Source organism: Rhamphochromis longiceps, unplaced genomic scaffold, assembly GCF_057381845.1.
Source record: "Rhamphochromis longiceps isolate RC_006_pf unplaced genomic scaffold, R_longiceps_female_GT1.1 unmapped_scaffold_4, whole genome shotgun sequence".
NCBI lineage: Eukaryota > Metazoa > Chordata > Actinopteri > Cichliformes > Cichlidae > Rhamphochromis > Rhamphochromis longiceps.
In genome coordinates, this window is record NW_028187224.1 from 1794687 (window position 1) to 1809203 (window position 14517).

The 14517-nt window shown below is 41.4% G+C and overlaps 1 protein-coding gene across 1 annotated transcript in view; it reads left to right on the top strand.

Moving 5' to 3' along the window:
- LOC146640643 (NLR family CARD domain-containing protein 3-like) overlaps window positions 1-14517 on the top strand; it is a 133891-nt gene that overhangs the window by 111014 nt on the left and 8360 nt on the right. Inside the window, exons 8-9 of the mRNA XM_085399943.1 lie at window positions 4834-5007; window positions 14229-14402. Of these exons, the coding sequence (XP_085256069.1) occupies window positions 4834-5007; window positions 14229-14402 (348 nt within the window). The remainder of the gene's footprint in view (window positions 1-4833; window positions 5008-14228; window positions 14403-14517) is intronic.

The window sequence follows — 14517 nt, forward strand, 5'->3', positions numbered from 1 at the left end:
TGGAAGTAATAAATGCATGAACTAGTTTTTCAGCGTCACTCTGAGACAGGATATTTCTAACTTTAGAGATGTTGCGCAAATGGAAGAAAGCATGCAGGAAAAGTTTCAAACAAAACTAACATCACTGGAGGCTTACTCGAGGAGGGAGTCGCTCAGACTGTACAGGGTGCCGGAGGGAGAAGAATCGGGAGCTCCATCTATGGCCCACTTTGTGGAGAAGCTACTCCGGGAGAATCTCGCCATCCCACCATCAACACCGTTACAAATTCAGAGAGCACACAGAGTGTTATCATTACTCCCTCCGGACGGCTCCCAACCCAGATCGATCCTGGTAAAATTCCTGTGCTTCACGGTTAAAGAAGAAGTGCTGAGGCTCGCTTGGCAAAAGAAAGGTTTTATGCTGAATTCCAGCAAGATCAACCTCGACCACGATTACCCCCCTGAGATCATGGCTATGAGGAAGGAGTATGCAGAGGCACGAAAGGTCCTAAAAGAGAAGAATGTACGGTTTAGGACCCTCTACTCAGCGCGCCTTAAGGTTTTTTTCGAAGAAGGAGTGAAAACCTACAACACGGTGGAGGAGGCAACGGCTGACCTGGCGAGTCGGGGCCTGCCGGTAAAGGTGATTACACCACCGGCAACCCCCAGAGAAAAACTACAAAGATGCCCGCTGTGGCGGGGAGTTGGTGGTCGGCGTCCGCGTCAGATCCGAGGAGCTGCGGGATATAGAGAGAAGCTGCAAGTATACAGACGTGAAGAGAACGAATTTAATGTTATGTATTAGCTATGGACAACATGGTGAAATATGGTTACTGTCGAGCTAAAATGGGTGGGGCTTCTCGTGCTGTGAGTGACGTCGCAGTGGAAAGCCCCCTAACTCAGGGAGTAATAAGGGGTTTCCCTTCAAGTTGTGAGGGTGTCAGTGGAAGTGCTCCACTGTCAGAAGCCAGCTTAGGAGCTTTCAAGCTCCAGTTATGTTCAAATGTTTTCAGTTCATTCCTAACTTTTTTCACTTGTTACTGTTTTAAGAGGGGGTTGCCTGCTGCTATTGAGTTTATGCGCTGTGGTAACTTAATATATCTTTATGGGAAGTGAGTCAGTGAAAGTAATCTCTTTTAATGTTAACGGGGTTCTGAACGTGATTAAGATGAATAAGATACTGTCCAAACTAAGGAAGGAGAAGGCCCAGATTGCATTACTTCAGGAGACACACATGAACCAAGTAGATCACTTGAGATTGAAAAGAAAGGGTTTTAAATATGTATTCTCCTCTTCCGTTAAGTCCAAACACAAGAGGGGTGTGGCTACACTTATCTCTGGTACACTTAACTATGAACATATCTAAGAACTCTGTGACGAGGAAGGCAGATTGGTTAGAATAACAGAATGGATAGAGGGGTCTGAAATCACAATTTTAAATGTTTATGCTCCCCCCGGGAGCGATTGGCTATTCTATAGGAATAGGTTTGATTTATTGGTGGATTCTCAGGGGATAGTTGTCTGTGGGGGGGTTTTAACTTTAGACTTGACCCTAAACTAGACTCCTCCTCCCCAACCAACCAGGTAACAGCACTTACTAGAAAAGTCAATTCCTATATGGTAGAGATGGGGATAATAGATGTATGGAGGGACCGCTACGCATCTACCAGAAATTTCACTCATTACTCTGGTTCCTTTAAAGTGTATGCAAGGCTGGACTACTTTTTTATGTTTAAAGTTGATAGGTTTAGGGTCAAAGACTGTGACATATTAACAAGAGATCTATCTGACCACAGTCCTATCTCTCTATCTTTGCAGGTGGCTAGGAAAAAATGTACCACACTGTGGAAATTGTTATCGCACCTTAATGATCCTGCCATAGTTTCCAAATTAAAGGTAGACATTAAAGAATTTCTAGATGTTAATGACACAGGAGAGGTATCTCCAGCTATTCTTTGGGATACGCTCAAAGCGGTAATGAGAGGTACATTAATTTCTATCGCCTCCCACTTAAAGAGAATCAAAGGGCAAAAATTAGCAGAACTACAGGCAAATTTAAAGTTGAAAGAATAGGAAGACATAAACACCGCAAATCCTACTCTGAAGCAGGATATCAGGAAAATACAGGATGAAATTAATGATATTTACACCCAGGAGGCCCAAAATAACTTAATTTTTTTGAGGCAAAAATACTATGAGACAGGAGGGAAATCTGCAAAATATCTGGCACATAAATAACGCAAACAACTAGAGGAAAGTACGATATACCAAATCAAGGACCCCAAGACTAATATTCTGGAATCAAAATTAGAAGACATTCAGAAATGTTTTGAGACCTTCTTTAGGGAGCTGTACTCACAGCCCAATGCTACGGAGGAGAATTGTACTGATGCCTTTCTTAGCTCTCTAGAATTACCTTCACTCCCGTCTCTCAAAAATGAGCTTCTAACACATCCCATTTTAGTGGAAGAAATTAATGCTTTTTCCAGATTAAAACCAGGTAAGGCAGTTGGGCCGGACGGGTTCAGTTCTCAGTGGTATCGCACCCTGAGGGCAGATCTAGTCCCCACATTGCTGAAGTCATTTAACTACATTCTACAGGAGGGAGAAATCCCACCCTCCTGGAGGGAGGCAACTATTTCAATTATCCCAAAAGAGGGGAAAGATAAACGAGAATGTGGAAACTATCGACCAATCAGTGTCCTTAACTTGGATTACAAACTATTTACTTCTATTCTTGCTCGTAGGCTGGAGAAGTTTTTACCTGACCTCATCGATTTAGATCAGACTGGTTTCATTCACTATAGACAAACAACTGACAACATTAGGAGAATATTACACATCTCTACTCAAATTTACAGTAAATCGGGATAATGAGAAAATTAAGTACCTGGGAATATATTTGACTGCGGACCTCTCGCTGCTCTTTCAGGCAAACTACGAGCCAATATCTGCAAGTATAAAAGCTGATTTGCACAGATGGAATCTGGTCCCCTTTATGCGTCTCAGCTCCCGGGTAACCGCAATCAAGATGGACACGCTCCCCAGACTGCTTTATCTTTTTAGAAACTTGCCAATAGAAGTGAGCGATTACCAATTTATTGAGTGGGACAAATGGATCTCCAGATTTATCTGGCAGGGCCGAAAGCCAAGGATTAAATATGCTACCCTCCAGCTCCCCAAGGAAAAGGGAGGACTGGGTCTCCCCTGCCTCAGGAATTACTATTATGTCGCTCAAATAACCCCCCTCTTATATTGGTGTAACAAAACATACACGGCTAGGTGGAAGGAACTGGAGTCCAGCCTGTTGGACCGATTCCCCCTACAAGCTGTAATGGCAGATAAGGGTCTAATGTGCCGGCTGGAAAAGCTGGGGAACCCCTGGTTAACCCACACCCTCCAAGTTTGGCAGAAGGTAATCAACATCTGTGGGATACACAAAATGCTAAAAATCTTCAGGTGGGTTGCTTTCGACTCGGATTTTATTCCAAACAGACACGACTCTAACTTTGAAGCATGGATATCCTATGGCCTTACGACATCCCTCTCTCTTACTCATAGAAATATTGTGCTCAGATTTGAGGCCTTACGGGACGATCACAACCTGACAAAATACAACTTTCATAGAAACTTACAGCTGAGATCATATATTGATCATGAATGCAAACTGTCCGACTTCAATGATGCTGAGTCGCATTTTTTCCTCATCCTGAAAAATGCCACAACCATGACCCCTACTAAATCTATTTCTAAAATATACAAAGCCCTCTCTAGTGCCAGCAAGGATAATACTTTATACACTAAGGATAAATGGGAAAGGGAATCAGGGATTGCTATTTCTGTGGGGGAGTGGGAAAATGTTTTGTACTGCCAGTGGTCCACGTCCAGTTCTATGAGCTGGAAGGAACATGGCTGGAAGAATATTATTAGGTACTTCAAGACTCCATATCAGGAGAGGTACAAAGGGGCTTATATGCAATGCTGGAGACAATGCGGCTCGACTGTTGCTAACCATTTTCATGTCTTTTGGGACTGTCCCAAGTTAAAAAACGTTCAGGTCTCCTTAAGTGCAGTCTTTAACGTTCAAATACCTTTAGATTTTAAGGTTTTATACATGGGTTTGGTCCCCTTTCTGGAATGTAGGAGTGAGATTAAGTTGGTGCAATTACTCTTGGTGGCAAGTAAAAAAACAATTACTAGAAGATGGTTAAGCCCAGCCCAGCCTACCCTAGACGACTGGTTTGGGATCATTTTAGAGATATTTAGGATGGAAAAACTTACATATCTGTTAAGAAATCAAAAAGCCAAATTCTACCAAATTTGGAACAATTGGATCCAATTCATCACCCCCACGAGGGCTGACTTCACTTGATCTCACTATTACTTGGTTGTTTTTTGTTTGATTTTTTTTACATTTACTTCTATTACTATTGCTTGTTTATTTACTTATTTCTTCACAATGATTGCAGCATGGGCACCCCTCCCAGTTTGTGTTTATAGTTCCATGTAATGTGTTCTATATATCTCCTTTGGGAGAGCATGCGAGCAACTGTCCTAGTAATAGCTAGTGGAGGTTAATATGCACCCGCTGATCACTTTGTTTATCATTTGCTCTCCTGGACTTAATCTAAAACCTGGAAGGACTTTGTTCCCATGTTATTCATATACTGCTATGCAGATGGTTTTTTCTTGTCCAATCCAAATAAAGATATAATTAAAAAAAAACATTTTATTCAAGTTCATCCATATGATGTTGTATCTTAGTATGTTAAGGTTTCATCAAAAATAAAAAGATGGCATGTAATATAATAACAAACTTTACATAAGTATTATAGATTATCTTTTGTTTTTCAGACTGGGTGGCTGTAACCTGTCAGAGAGAAGCTGTGAAGCTCTGTGCTCAGTCCTCAGCTCCCAGTCCTCCAGTCTGAGAGAGCTGGACCTGAGTAACTCTGACCTGCAGGATTCAGGAGTGAAGCTTCTGTCTGCTGGACTAAAGAGTTCACAGTGTGCAGTGGAAACTCTCAGGTCAGGATTCAAACGTTAACACATATGATCATTTAAAATGTGAATTATATTATTGATTGACTTATCTATAGAGCTTTTAGCTAAACTTATATTTATATTTGAGTGGATTATTAGACTGAATTTCTGTGTAAAATTTGTCACAGTCATACGATTTTGTTTATTTATTTATTTTTTTAATTCATGTACTGGCCATTTTACATAAATTTGGCTAATCTTCTACAATATATACATTTGATTTCGTTAGGAACAAAATGTTCAAATTACATATTTTGCTGGATATTGGGTATTAATGAAATTATTATGTCTTTAATGACACCACATTTCCATATGTAGGAGGTTACTGGTGGTATTGTTTCAGTGTCTGAGTTTTCCTTGCAAAGAAACATCTGGAATTTAACAATACATATTTTAAAGCTGTTTTCTCCAAAGGGATTTGTATTAGTGATGGTAAATTTGATTCTTTTTACCGAATCGAGTTTAAATGAGTCACTCACCAAAATGAATCGGGTTTTTTAAGTCATTTGAGTCTCTGAGTCAGTTGCCCAGAGAGTGCCAAAAATGTACTTTTTCTCTCAAACTTAATTTGTTTTTATTTTCATGTAAATCCTACTGCTACGATGAGTGACTGAAAAATAAAAACAACTATTTTATAGAGCAAAAAAGAATAAGATTTCTAAATTGGACATTTATTTTTGTTTATGTTATTAGTATTTCCTCTTTATCATCTTTGCACAAAAACAAAGTGTAGACTGAATGTTATATTGCATCAGTCAGACTATCAGGCTTCATCTCAGATGAAGGAGTGACTCTTCCGTGGTAACAAACTGTGAGTTTCAGCAGCTGAGAGGCAGGAGGGAAGGGTGAGTGAGTGGTCTTGATGCATTCTCAGTCTAGACTAGACTAGAAAGAGGGGCGCTGCTCTTGTGGCGACCAGCAGGTTGTCTCTCTCTGTCAGTGTCAGTGTTTTAACTTATTTTATTTCATTCTTTTATTCCTTTATATATATATTTTTTTGCCTGAGGAAATTCTATAGCATCGGCTTGTGCTTTGTGGAACTTCTTTTAACGAAGATGGGTTTTTTATTTCGCATGGTTTTATTGGCAATCCTGACGGTTGTTTGGAGTCATTCCTTTACCATCAATAATCCTGGCTAATGTGCAGTCTCTGAGGAGTAAATTGGATAAACTGCATTTGAATGTCGCACACTTGCGTGGCTACAGGGATACATGTCTAATGGCATTCACAGAGACTTGGCTCAAGGACTCTGACCCTGATTGTTCTCTGGAACTAAATGGCTTCGGGTTTCCCATACGTTTGGATCGAGACCCCGGAGCTACCCAGAAATCTCAAGGAGGAGTGTGTTTGTATATAAATCAGAAATGGTGTAAAAATGTGACCGTTCGTAGACAAGTGTGTCTGCCTGACATTGAACTCCTCTCTGTGTCTTTGAGGCCGTTTTATCTGCCGAGGGAATTCCCACAGATCAACGTCACCGTTGTTTACATCCACCCTAAAGCGAATCCTAAGAATGCGACTGACACCATCTCCATTTTTTTCCTAATAACAAACCATGGTCTTCAAAAGGTCTTATGAGGCTGATTCATGAAAGGAAAAAAGCTTTTATTGAAGGGAATATCTTGAAAGTTAGAGAAATTAGGAAGGAGATCAGATCAGAAATTAAAAAAGCCAAAGTAAAATACAAGGATAAGGTAGAGGCGGAGATGGGTAGCAATAACTTAAGGGTGGCCTGGGCAGGCATGAAACACATGACTGGTCACTGTTACAGTGACTGTAATAAGATAAGTCTTCCTGGTTTTAGTTCAGACTCTCAGTTAGCAAGTAGAGAAGCTTATAGACCCTCTACAATTTGCATACAGGCCTCGTAGACGTGTTGATGATGCAGTGGTCACTCTGTTGAACTTCCTTTATCGCCATCTTGATGGCGCCAAAGCTCATGCTCAGCTCTTATTTATTGATTTTTCTTCAGCTTTTAATACTATCCAGCCACATCTTTTAGCTGATAAACTTCTTAACCAGTTTACACTTGATCTTAATCTCGTTGGTTGGGTTTTAAACTTTTTAACTGACAGATCTCAGTGTGTGAGAGTGAACGGCTGTTTTTCCAAACAGCTGAACTCTTCCACTGGCTCACCGCAAGGTTGTTGTCTCTCTCCTCTACTGTATATTTTGTACACTAATGACTGTCGCAGTACACAGGCCAACAGGCATTTCATTAAATACGCAGATGACACAGTCATTGTAAGCCTCCTTCATGGTGAAGAGGATTCCCATGGGCCTGTTGTGGATGAGTTTGTTTCGTGGTGTGATCAGTCCTTCTTAATGATCAGCACCTTGAAAACCAAGGACATGGTTATTGACTTCAGGGAGACATCCCCTCATCCTGCGCTAACAGTGGTAAATGTGCAGCCATTGAACTGGTGGACAGTTATAAGTATTTGGGGGTTGTTCTTGATAAAGCTCTGTGCTTTGAGTCACATCTTGCTGCTACAGTGAAAAAGGTTCAACAAAGACTTTTTAAGGAGGTTGAGAGGTTTCAATGTTTCATCTGCAATGATGACTCGTTTTTTATAAAAGTTTTATTGAATCTGTTTTAACTTTCTGTATCATTGCTTGGTACGGTAATATGTCTCTGAATAATAAGACCAGACTTAACAACCTGGTTAAAGTGGCTGGTAAGATTTCAGGGAGGTCTCAGGTCCAGCTTGTGGACTTTTATAACAGGCAGGTGCTGAGGAAGGCGACCTCTGTCATGTTGTGTTCAGATCATCCTCTCTTTAATGATTTTCAACTGCTTCCATCAGGTCGTCGTTATAAAGTGCCTGCAGTGAAGACAAAGAGACATAGATTGTCTTTTGTACCTACTGCTATTATCATAGTTAATAACACTGAACCATATGTGTTGTTGCCATTGCACATTGTACTTTTTTGATGAAAAATCTAGGTTGTTTTCTCAGGCTTATATTATATTATATTATTTTGGAGTTTGTATGTGATGTGTTGGTTGCCTGTTTGTTTGTTTGTTTGTACGGACATACTGCAAATCAATTTCCCATTAGGGACAATAAAGTTACCAATAACCAATAATCATCCAGGTAAGTAAATCTCCAAAAGTTGATTCTGTTCATCTGGACGTAGCGTTTTGTGGGAGAAATGTTTCATCATCATCCAGGTGACTTCTTCAATCTCGGCTGACTGCAGGTTTCAATCTTATAAACAGTACATTTGCATAATGACTGAAACCAGCCCACTGAAGGAACAATGGGCTGGGAGGTCAGTTCCTTAATCATAATTATGCAAATTCTCATGACCATTGATCAAAGCCCACTGATCAAAGCCCACTGATCAAAGCCCACTGATCAAAGCCCACTGATCAATAGCCATGAGAACCATTCACAGAGAGTTGGGGAATGGCTGCAATCACAGCATTTTAATCATTATTTTAAAGGCTGTAGATTGGAGCCATTGCTCTAACAGTGTACAAATGTAACAGGGCTTGGTGCTGATGCTAACAGTGCTAGCTGCTTCAGCCTTTATTTACACATTATAAGCACATTTAGCTTATTTTAAACAGTATATAAAACAGCTAGTACTGCTGGGACGTTATATTTTCACAAGCTAACATGAGCCAATCAGTGAGATGTCTAGCCATGACAGTTGTATGTTGCTGTGAGAAGAGTCGGGCTACATACAGTGATGATAGTGTTAGCCATGTTAGCATTTAGCTTCTATGTTTTTATAGTTTACACTTCTTGTTTATTGCTAGCTGCTCTGTTTAGTTGCTTTAGGGTTTCTTAGTTTACTTTTCCTGCATTATTTTGGTAGTTATCGTGCTTGGTGTCATAAGTTCAGTTTGACTTCCTCCCCTGACATTGTCTACATTAGTTTCAGCTGTGGAAGGATTTATTGAGTGTTTTCTATTTCTTCCATTTGAACAATAGTGGTGCACTCTATGCTTGTAGCTGCTGTGTGCTACGTTCTTCTGTCAAACAAGATGGCGCCTGTGTTTGGCTTTGCCGCCGCTGCAGCTTGCTGGAGGCAACAATGTAGTTTTTCACTGTCGTCAATCATTTTTTGTAATGTCATTTTTGCTCTTTTGAGTTCTGACTTAATTTCTGCTGCTTTAAATTATGATTGGGAGATACTGTTAACCCTTTAAGGCCGGTCAGAGTGGGAACGCTCAGTTTTGCGTAACTATTTTTAAATGCCTGTAGATCGGCAACCACACAAGCTAGTGCAATAATTTTTATTTTTGCATGTGAAACCGGAGTTGTACTTACATCTTATGTATCCAGCTTATCCTAGGTCACCGTTTCCTTCCACACATAGCTTTGCAAAAGTTGCATGAAAAGCACTTGCAGCAACAAAAAAGTAATATTCCAGAAACACGCTTTGCCAATCCGATCAGATGTTCATAGCACTTCCTACGTTGGAATAGATGTCAGCCCAAACTATCGTATGTCCGCCATTACCTGCCCGAAACCTGAAGTGACGTCGTTTTTGCGAAAATTCTAGTTGTTTGTTTGTTTGTTTTTTTTACCTTGAAGCCTACACTGGTGTTTTTAAAAGTCATGTTTGAGTTTACCCTTTCAGTATAGTTTCTGGGAGGCTTAGAACTCAAATTACACAGTTGGAAATAGTTTATTTTGATGCACTGAAGTTTTTCTTGCAAATTCACATGGTAGTATTTATTTTAGTTTTTCATGCAGTATATACAATTTGGTGTATCTCAAAAATACAACTATGGATACACTCAAATTACATTTCCTGTGGTTGGAAACTATTTTGTGCAACTTTTTTAGTTCTTCCGTTTTGAGGGATAAACCTCTTAAATTTCTCTAACTACAAATATATGTAAAAATACAAAACAAAACAATTTTCAATTTGTTCTAGTTTATTGCACTTTTTGCTGTATATGTATATATGTATATGTAGTTACTATGGACTGAATGCATACATATTATTAAAATTTGGGCTATAACGGTTGTATTGATGTATAGCAACTTGAACTGCTCCCCAAAATGGCACTACAGCAGTGGTTCCCAAACTTTTTTTGCTGGGCCCCCCTTTGTTTTACACGAAAAACGTTCGCCTCCCCCCCGGCGCGTGAACAGCACGCACACGCACTAACACATCCTCCAACCACACACGCCCATATTTTGCTCCATTGCGGTTTATTTCACACCTCAAACATTTAGTAAACAATTAAGCAAATACAAGTAATCTGCAATAAATTACAGGTAGTAAGAAAATAAACTACTAAATCTTTTACGCTACGTCCGCACCTACACTGGTATTTTTGAAAATGCAGCTGTTTCATCCAAACAGTGTTTCAAATCACCAAAAACTGAGATTTTTTTAAAACTCCTTTTTTGCGGACGAGGAATACAGAGTTCATCTGGCAACGTCAAAGGTTGCGCCTTTTTTCACGTCACGTTATTGTTTATGTGAGATGAATTGCAGAATGGCAGACAGAGACAAAATACTGTTACTCTGAGTATCTGCAGGTTTCACACGCAGTTACTGTCCCTCCATTTACAAAGGCGTCACGGGTAGTTGTTTTTTCTTCTTCTGTAATACTAATCAACATTGCTGTCAATACATTTTCAAAAAATGCCTCTCTGTGCAAAATGGGTTCAAAAACATAAACAGCTGTGGGATCCTGTTTGTCTGTGATTTGAATCGAGGGAACAAATCGTGGCAGGATCAGCCTGATGTTATTTGTATCCCGCTGTAACTTTACTCTATAAAGAGCAAACATCTCCAAAATGTCAGGAGTAGTTAGTCACTACAACAAGTGTTTGTGAACTAAAAATTAAGAATGTGGGATCCTGTTTGTCCATGATTGGAAGAGCCCAGCGCTGCTCCCGACGCAGGGACCTACCTCAGCACCTGTGCAGGTGAAGCCAAAGGGCAGATTTGCTTCACCATGTTTTCTAGTCTTTGGCTTAGAATGAAGTTGGTTTGGAAACATATTCAGCGATGCTTCATCTCCTGCTTTGCGTTTCTGTGGGCGCCGTGCTAGCAGTGTTCAAGCGTTTTGTTCCCCTCCCTTTTCATACCGCGCCCCCCCCTGCCATGGCTCTGCGCCCCCCCTAGGGGGCGGGCACCACAGTTTGGGAAGGTCTGCACTACAGCATGTAAAAATCTAAAGATAAGCTCTGGCAGACTTGGTTCTATGGTAGGTCTTAAAGGGTTTAACATCAAAGATTCAGTGGAGAGCTACTGTAACAGCTGAACAGAAAAACTCTTCCTCCCCTGGTGTGCTACTCTTCACAACCCGCAGGACTTTCACCCTCAAGAGATGGAAAAGGGGAACGAGGGCCGACGTCCAGGTGAAACTGAGAAGCTACCAGAGGCTAGCTTCTTGGCTGTGGGGAGAATCCTGGTGCCTGCGTCCACTTCCTCTCCTGACATTTAGTTAATATGTTACGCCGGTGACTGGGACCTGGGCTCTGTGGCTCAGAAGCAGTTTTTCTCACGGTGTGTCCGTCAAACGTTCACTGTTTTTATTGATAACAGCTATGTCTGCTCATCGATCATTGCTTCCCCCAGCTCTGGAGTCGCTGCCCTGCCCAGCAGGTCCACAGGTCTGCATTGTCTTTATTTCAAGTGCCGCTGCAGTCAGCTGTTGATTTTGCAGATCGACCGTCATCAACTCGGTTGGCCCCGCTTAACATTCGCTCCATAACAAACAAATCATTTATTCTAAGCGATCTCTTTATTAAAGAGTCTCTAGATTTCATGTGTCTGACTGAGACGTGGCAGCAAAATAAGAATTATGTCCAATGTTCCCTCTAATGTTTCATGTGTCTGAGCGAACACACAAACTCCCTGAGCGGTCCCTTGGATCACTGGATCACGTTGTCATTAACGTGGCTTCACTCTACATCAACCAAAACACCGGTGTCGGCACATGAGGACGCTGTCATAGCCCGTCAGCGACGTTGATTAGCTGCGTATATACGAATGTGAATCATTGGCTGGACTATGGGATAAGGCGGCATCGTTCTAAATACTGGAGCAGCCAGTCACTGACTAACACTGCAAAGCAGAATTGTTAACGTATTTATTTTAATTTCAATTCAGGTTAGTATTTAGTATTTAGTATTTATTTATTTATTGTCATTGTCAAGAACAATGAAATTGCGTTTGGGGCTTCCATACAACCCAAAAAAAAAGAAGAAAATAATAAATACCCCTTAAAACCCAAGTGTACATATTTAACCCAGTGTGACTCCAATGCAATAAGACAATCCTTAGCAACAACATGAGAACATGACAAGTAATGTTCGTAGAAAATCAGACAAAGACCTGAGAAACATGACAAAGTACAACAATGCAACCCATTCAATATTATTGTACTGTGAGATATGATATCAGATATGATAGTTATCTATTTAAGAAGGAGGGGGGGGCAGGAGGGGGAAGAGAATAAAGATATGATGCACCAATGCAGACCAGTTCATTGCTATTAAGAAGTTGGATATGGTTATTGTCCGTGAGAGGGGGGCAGAGAGTTCAGGAGCCTCACAGCCTGTTAGATATCTTTTTGTGCGCAATGCAGATACTCTGTGTGCAGAGAGCGTGTCAGCGGATTGCGCCCGTGCGCAGCTTAGAGGGAACATTGATTATGTCCACTTGAATGAAATCTGCCCAGCTGGCTGCTCCGTCATCTGAACTCCGCGTCTTTTAGGACGTGGTGGAGGACTCGCTGTTGTTTACCAGGACAGATTCACATGCAGTCTGATGACCTCGGACTCCTTTTCTGCATTTGAGTCACAGATGATGGTCAGTTCTCTAAAAACCAGTTATTGTATTTTATTCTACCTGATGGGGTCTTTCTAACTGAATTTAATGACCTTCTGACATCCATCATTTCATTGGAGAAGGTTGGGAGATTTGAGCCGTCATATTGATGAAGCATCCTGTAACACTGCTGCTGAGCTCATCACTGTCACTGAGTCTTTTAACTTTAGGCAGCATGTTTCTGGCCCCACACATACAAAGGGTCACACACTGGATCTTGTTTTCTCCCTGGGTTTAAATATACATGATGTATGTGTGGAGGATGTCCATGTGAGTGACCATAGCTGCATATTTTTTAACTTGTTATTTTACTTGGATCCTTCATCTCCTAAACTGATGATCCAAAGGCGGATTATAAACCAAGATGCTGCTGGAAGGTTCTCTGCCATGTTTGACCCTCGCATGGCTCGTAGTGACCTCGACTCACGTATTTTATCCTTTAATGATCAATGCAAGTTGTTGGAAAGCCCACTGATAACATGTTTACATGGCTAAAATGTTATGGCTCATTCATTGATAGTATTTTCGCCATAGAAATTGTTATGTCCTATATTGTTGAACCCACCATGTCTATGCTGATGCTCTTTGAACGCACCACATACGTACTCGAGGCCATGCAGTGGCTGCTAGTCTGTGTTCTCAGTATTTTTATGTGTCAGTTCCAGTTTTAGAGCTCTAAAGTGCAGCTATCGTGTTAGGAATATGTTAGGAATAGACAGGAACACTGAGCACACTGAGGTCAAATCTTTATTTAGGGCGACCGTGGCTCAGGGGGTTGGGAATCGCATCTGTAACCGGAAGGTCACCGGTTCGATCCCTGGGCTCTCTGTCCTGGTCGTTGTGTCCTTGGGCTTTACCCTACTTGCCTACTGGTGTTGGCCAGAGGGGCCGATGGCGCGATATGGCAGCCTCGCTTCTGTCAGTCTGCCCCAGGGCAGCTGTGGCTACAACCGTAGCTGCCTCCACCAGTGTATGAATGTGAGAGTGACTGAATAGTGGCATTGTAAAGCGCTTTGGGTGCCTTGAAAAGCGCTATATAAATCCAATCCATTATTATTATTATTATTTTACCACTCGCTGCATTCTTGATGTTCATGTTCTTCTCTTTCCCCTCACCCTGCAACCAGTCATGGTAGATGCTCCTCCTGGAGCCTGTTTTCACTGGGAGGATCTTTGTGTCAAAGGGAGTTCTTCTTCCCACCATCACCAAGTGCTGCTCACAGTGGAGGCGGTTACCTTACACTGTTAAACAGCTTCAGATGACTGTTGTTGTCTGTTGGGTATTGTCACTTATAAATAAAGTTACATTGAATGGATGTATGGATGGATAGATGTTATTGTGACAAAGAGAAAACGATTGTTGACAGATTGATTGTTGTTTTGTGTGTCTGCAGTCTGTCAGGCTGTCTGATCACAGAGGAAGGCTGTACTTCTCTGGCCTCAGCTCTGAGCTCCAACCCCTCCCATCTGAGACAGCTGGACCTGAGCTACAATCATCCAGGTCCCTCAGGAATGAAGCTGCTGTCGGCTGGACTGAAGGATCCAGGCTGGAGACTGGACACTCTCAGGTATGGAGAGAATGTCTGATAGAGGAGGAAGAGCTGGAAACATTTCCTGTGTCCTTCACTCACTTCCTGTTTGTTTCCTGCAGATGAGACATGAACAATCACACATGCAGGAATA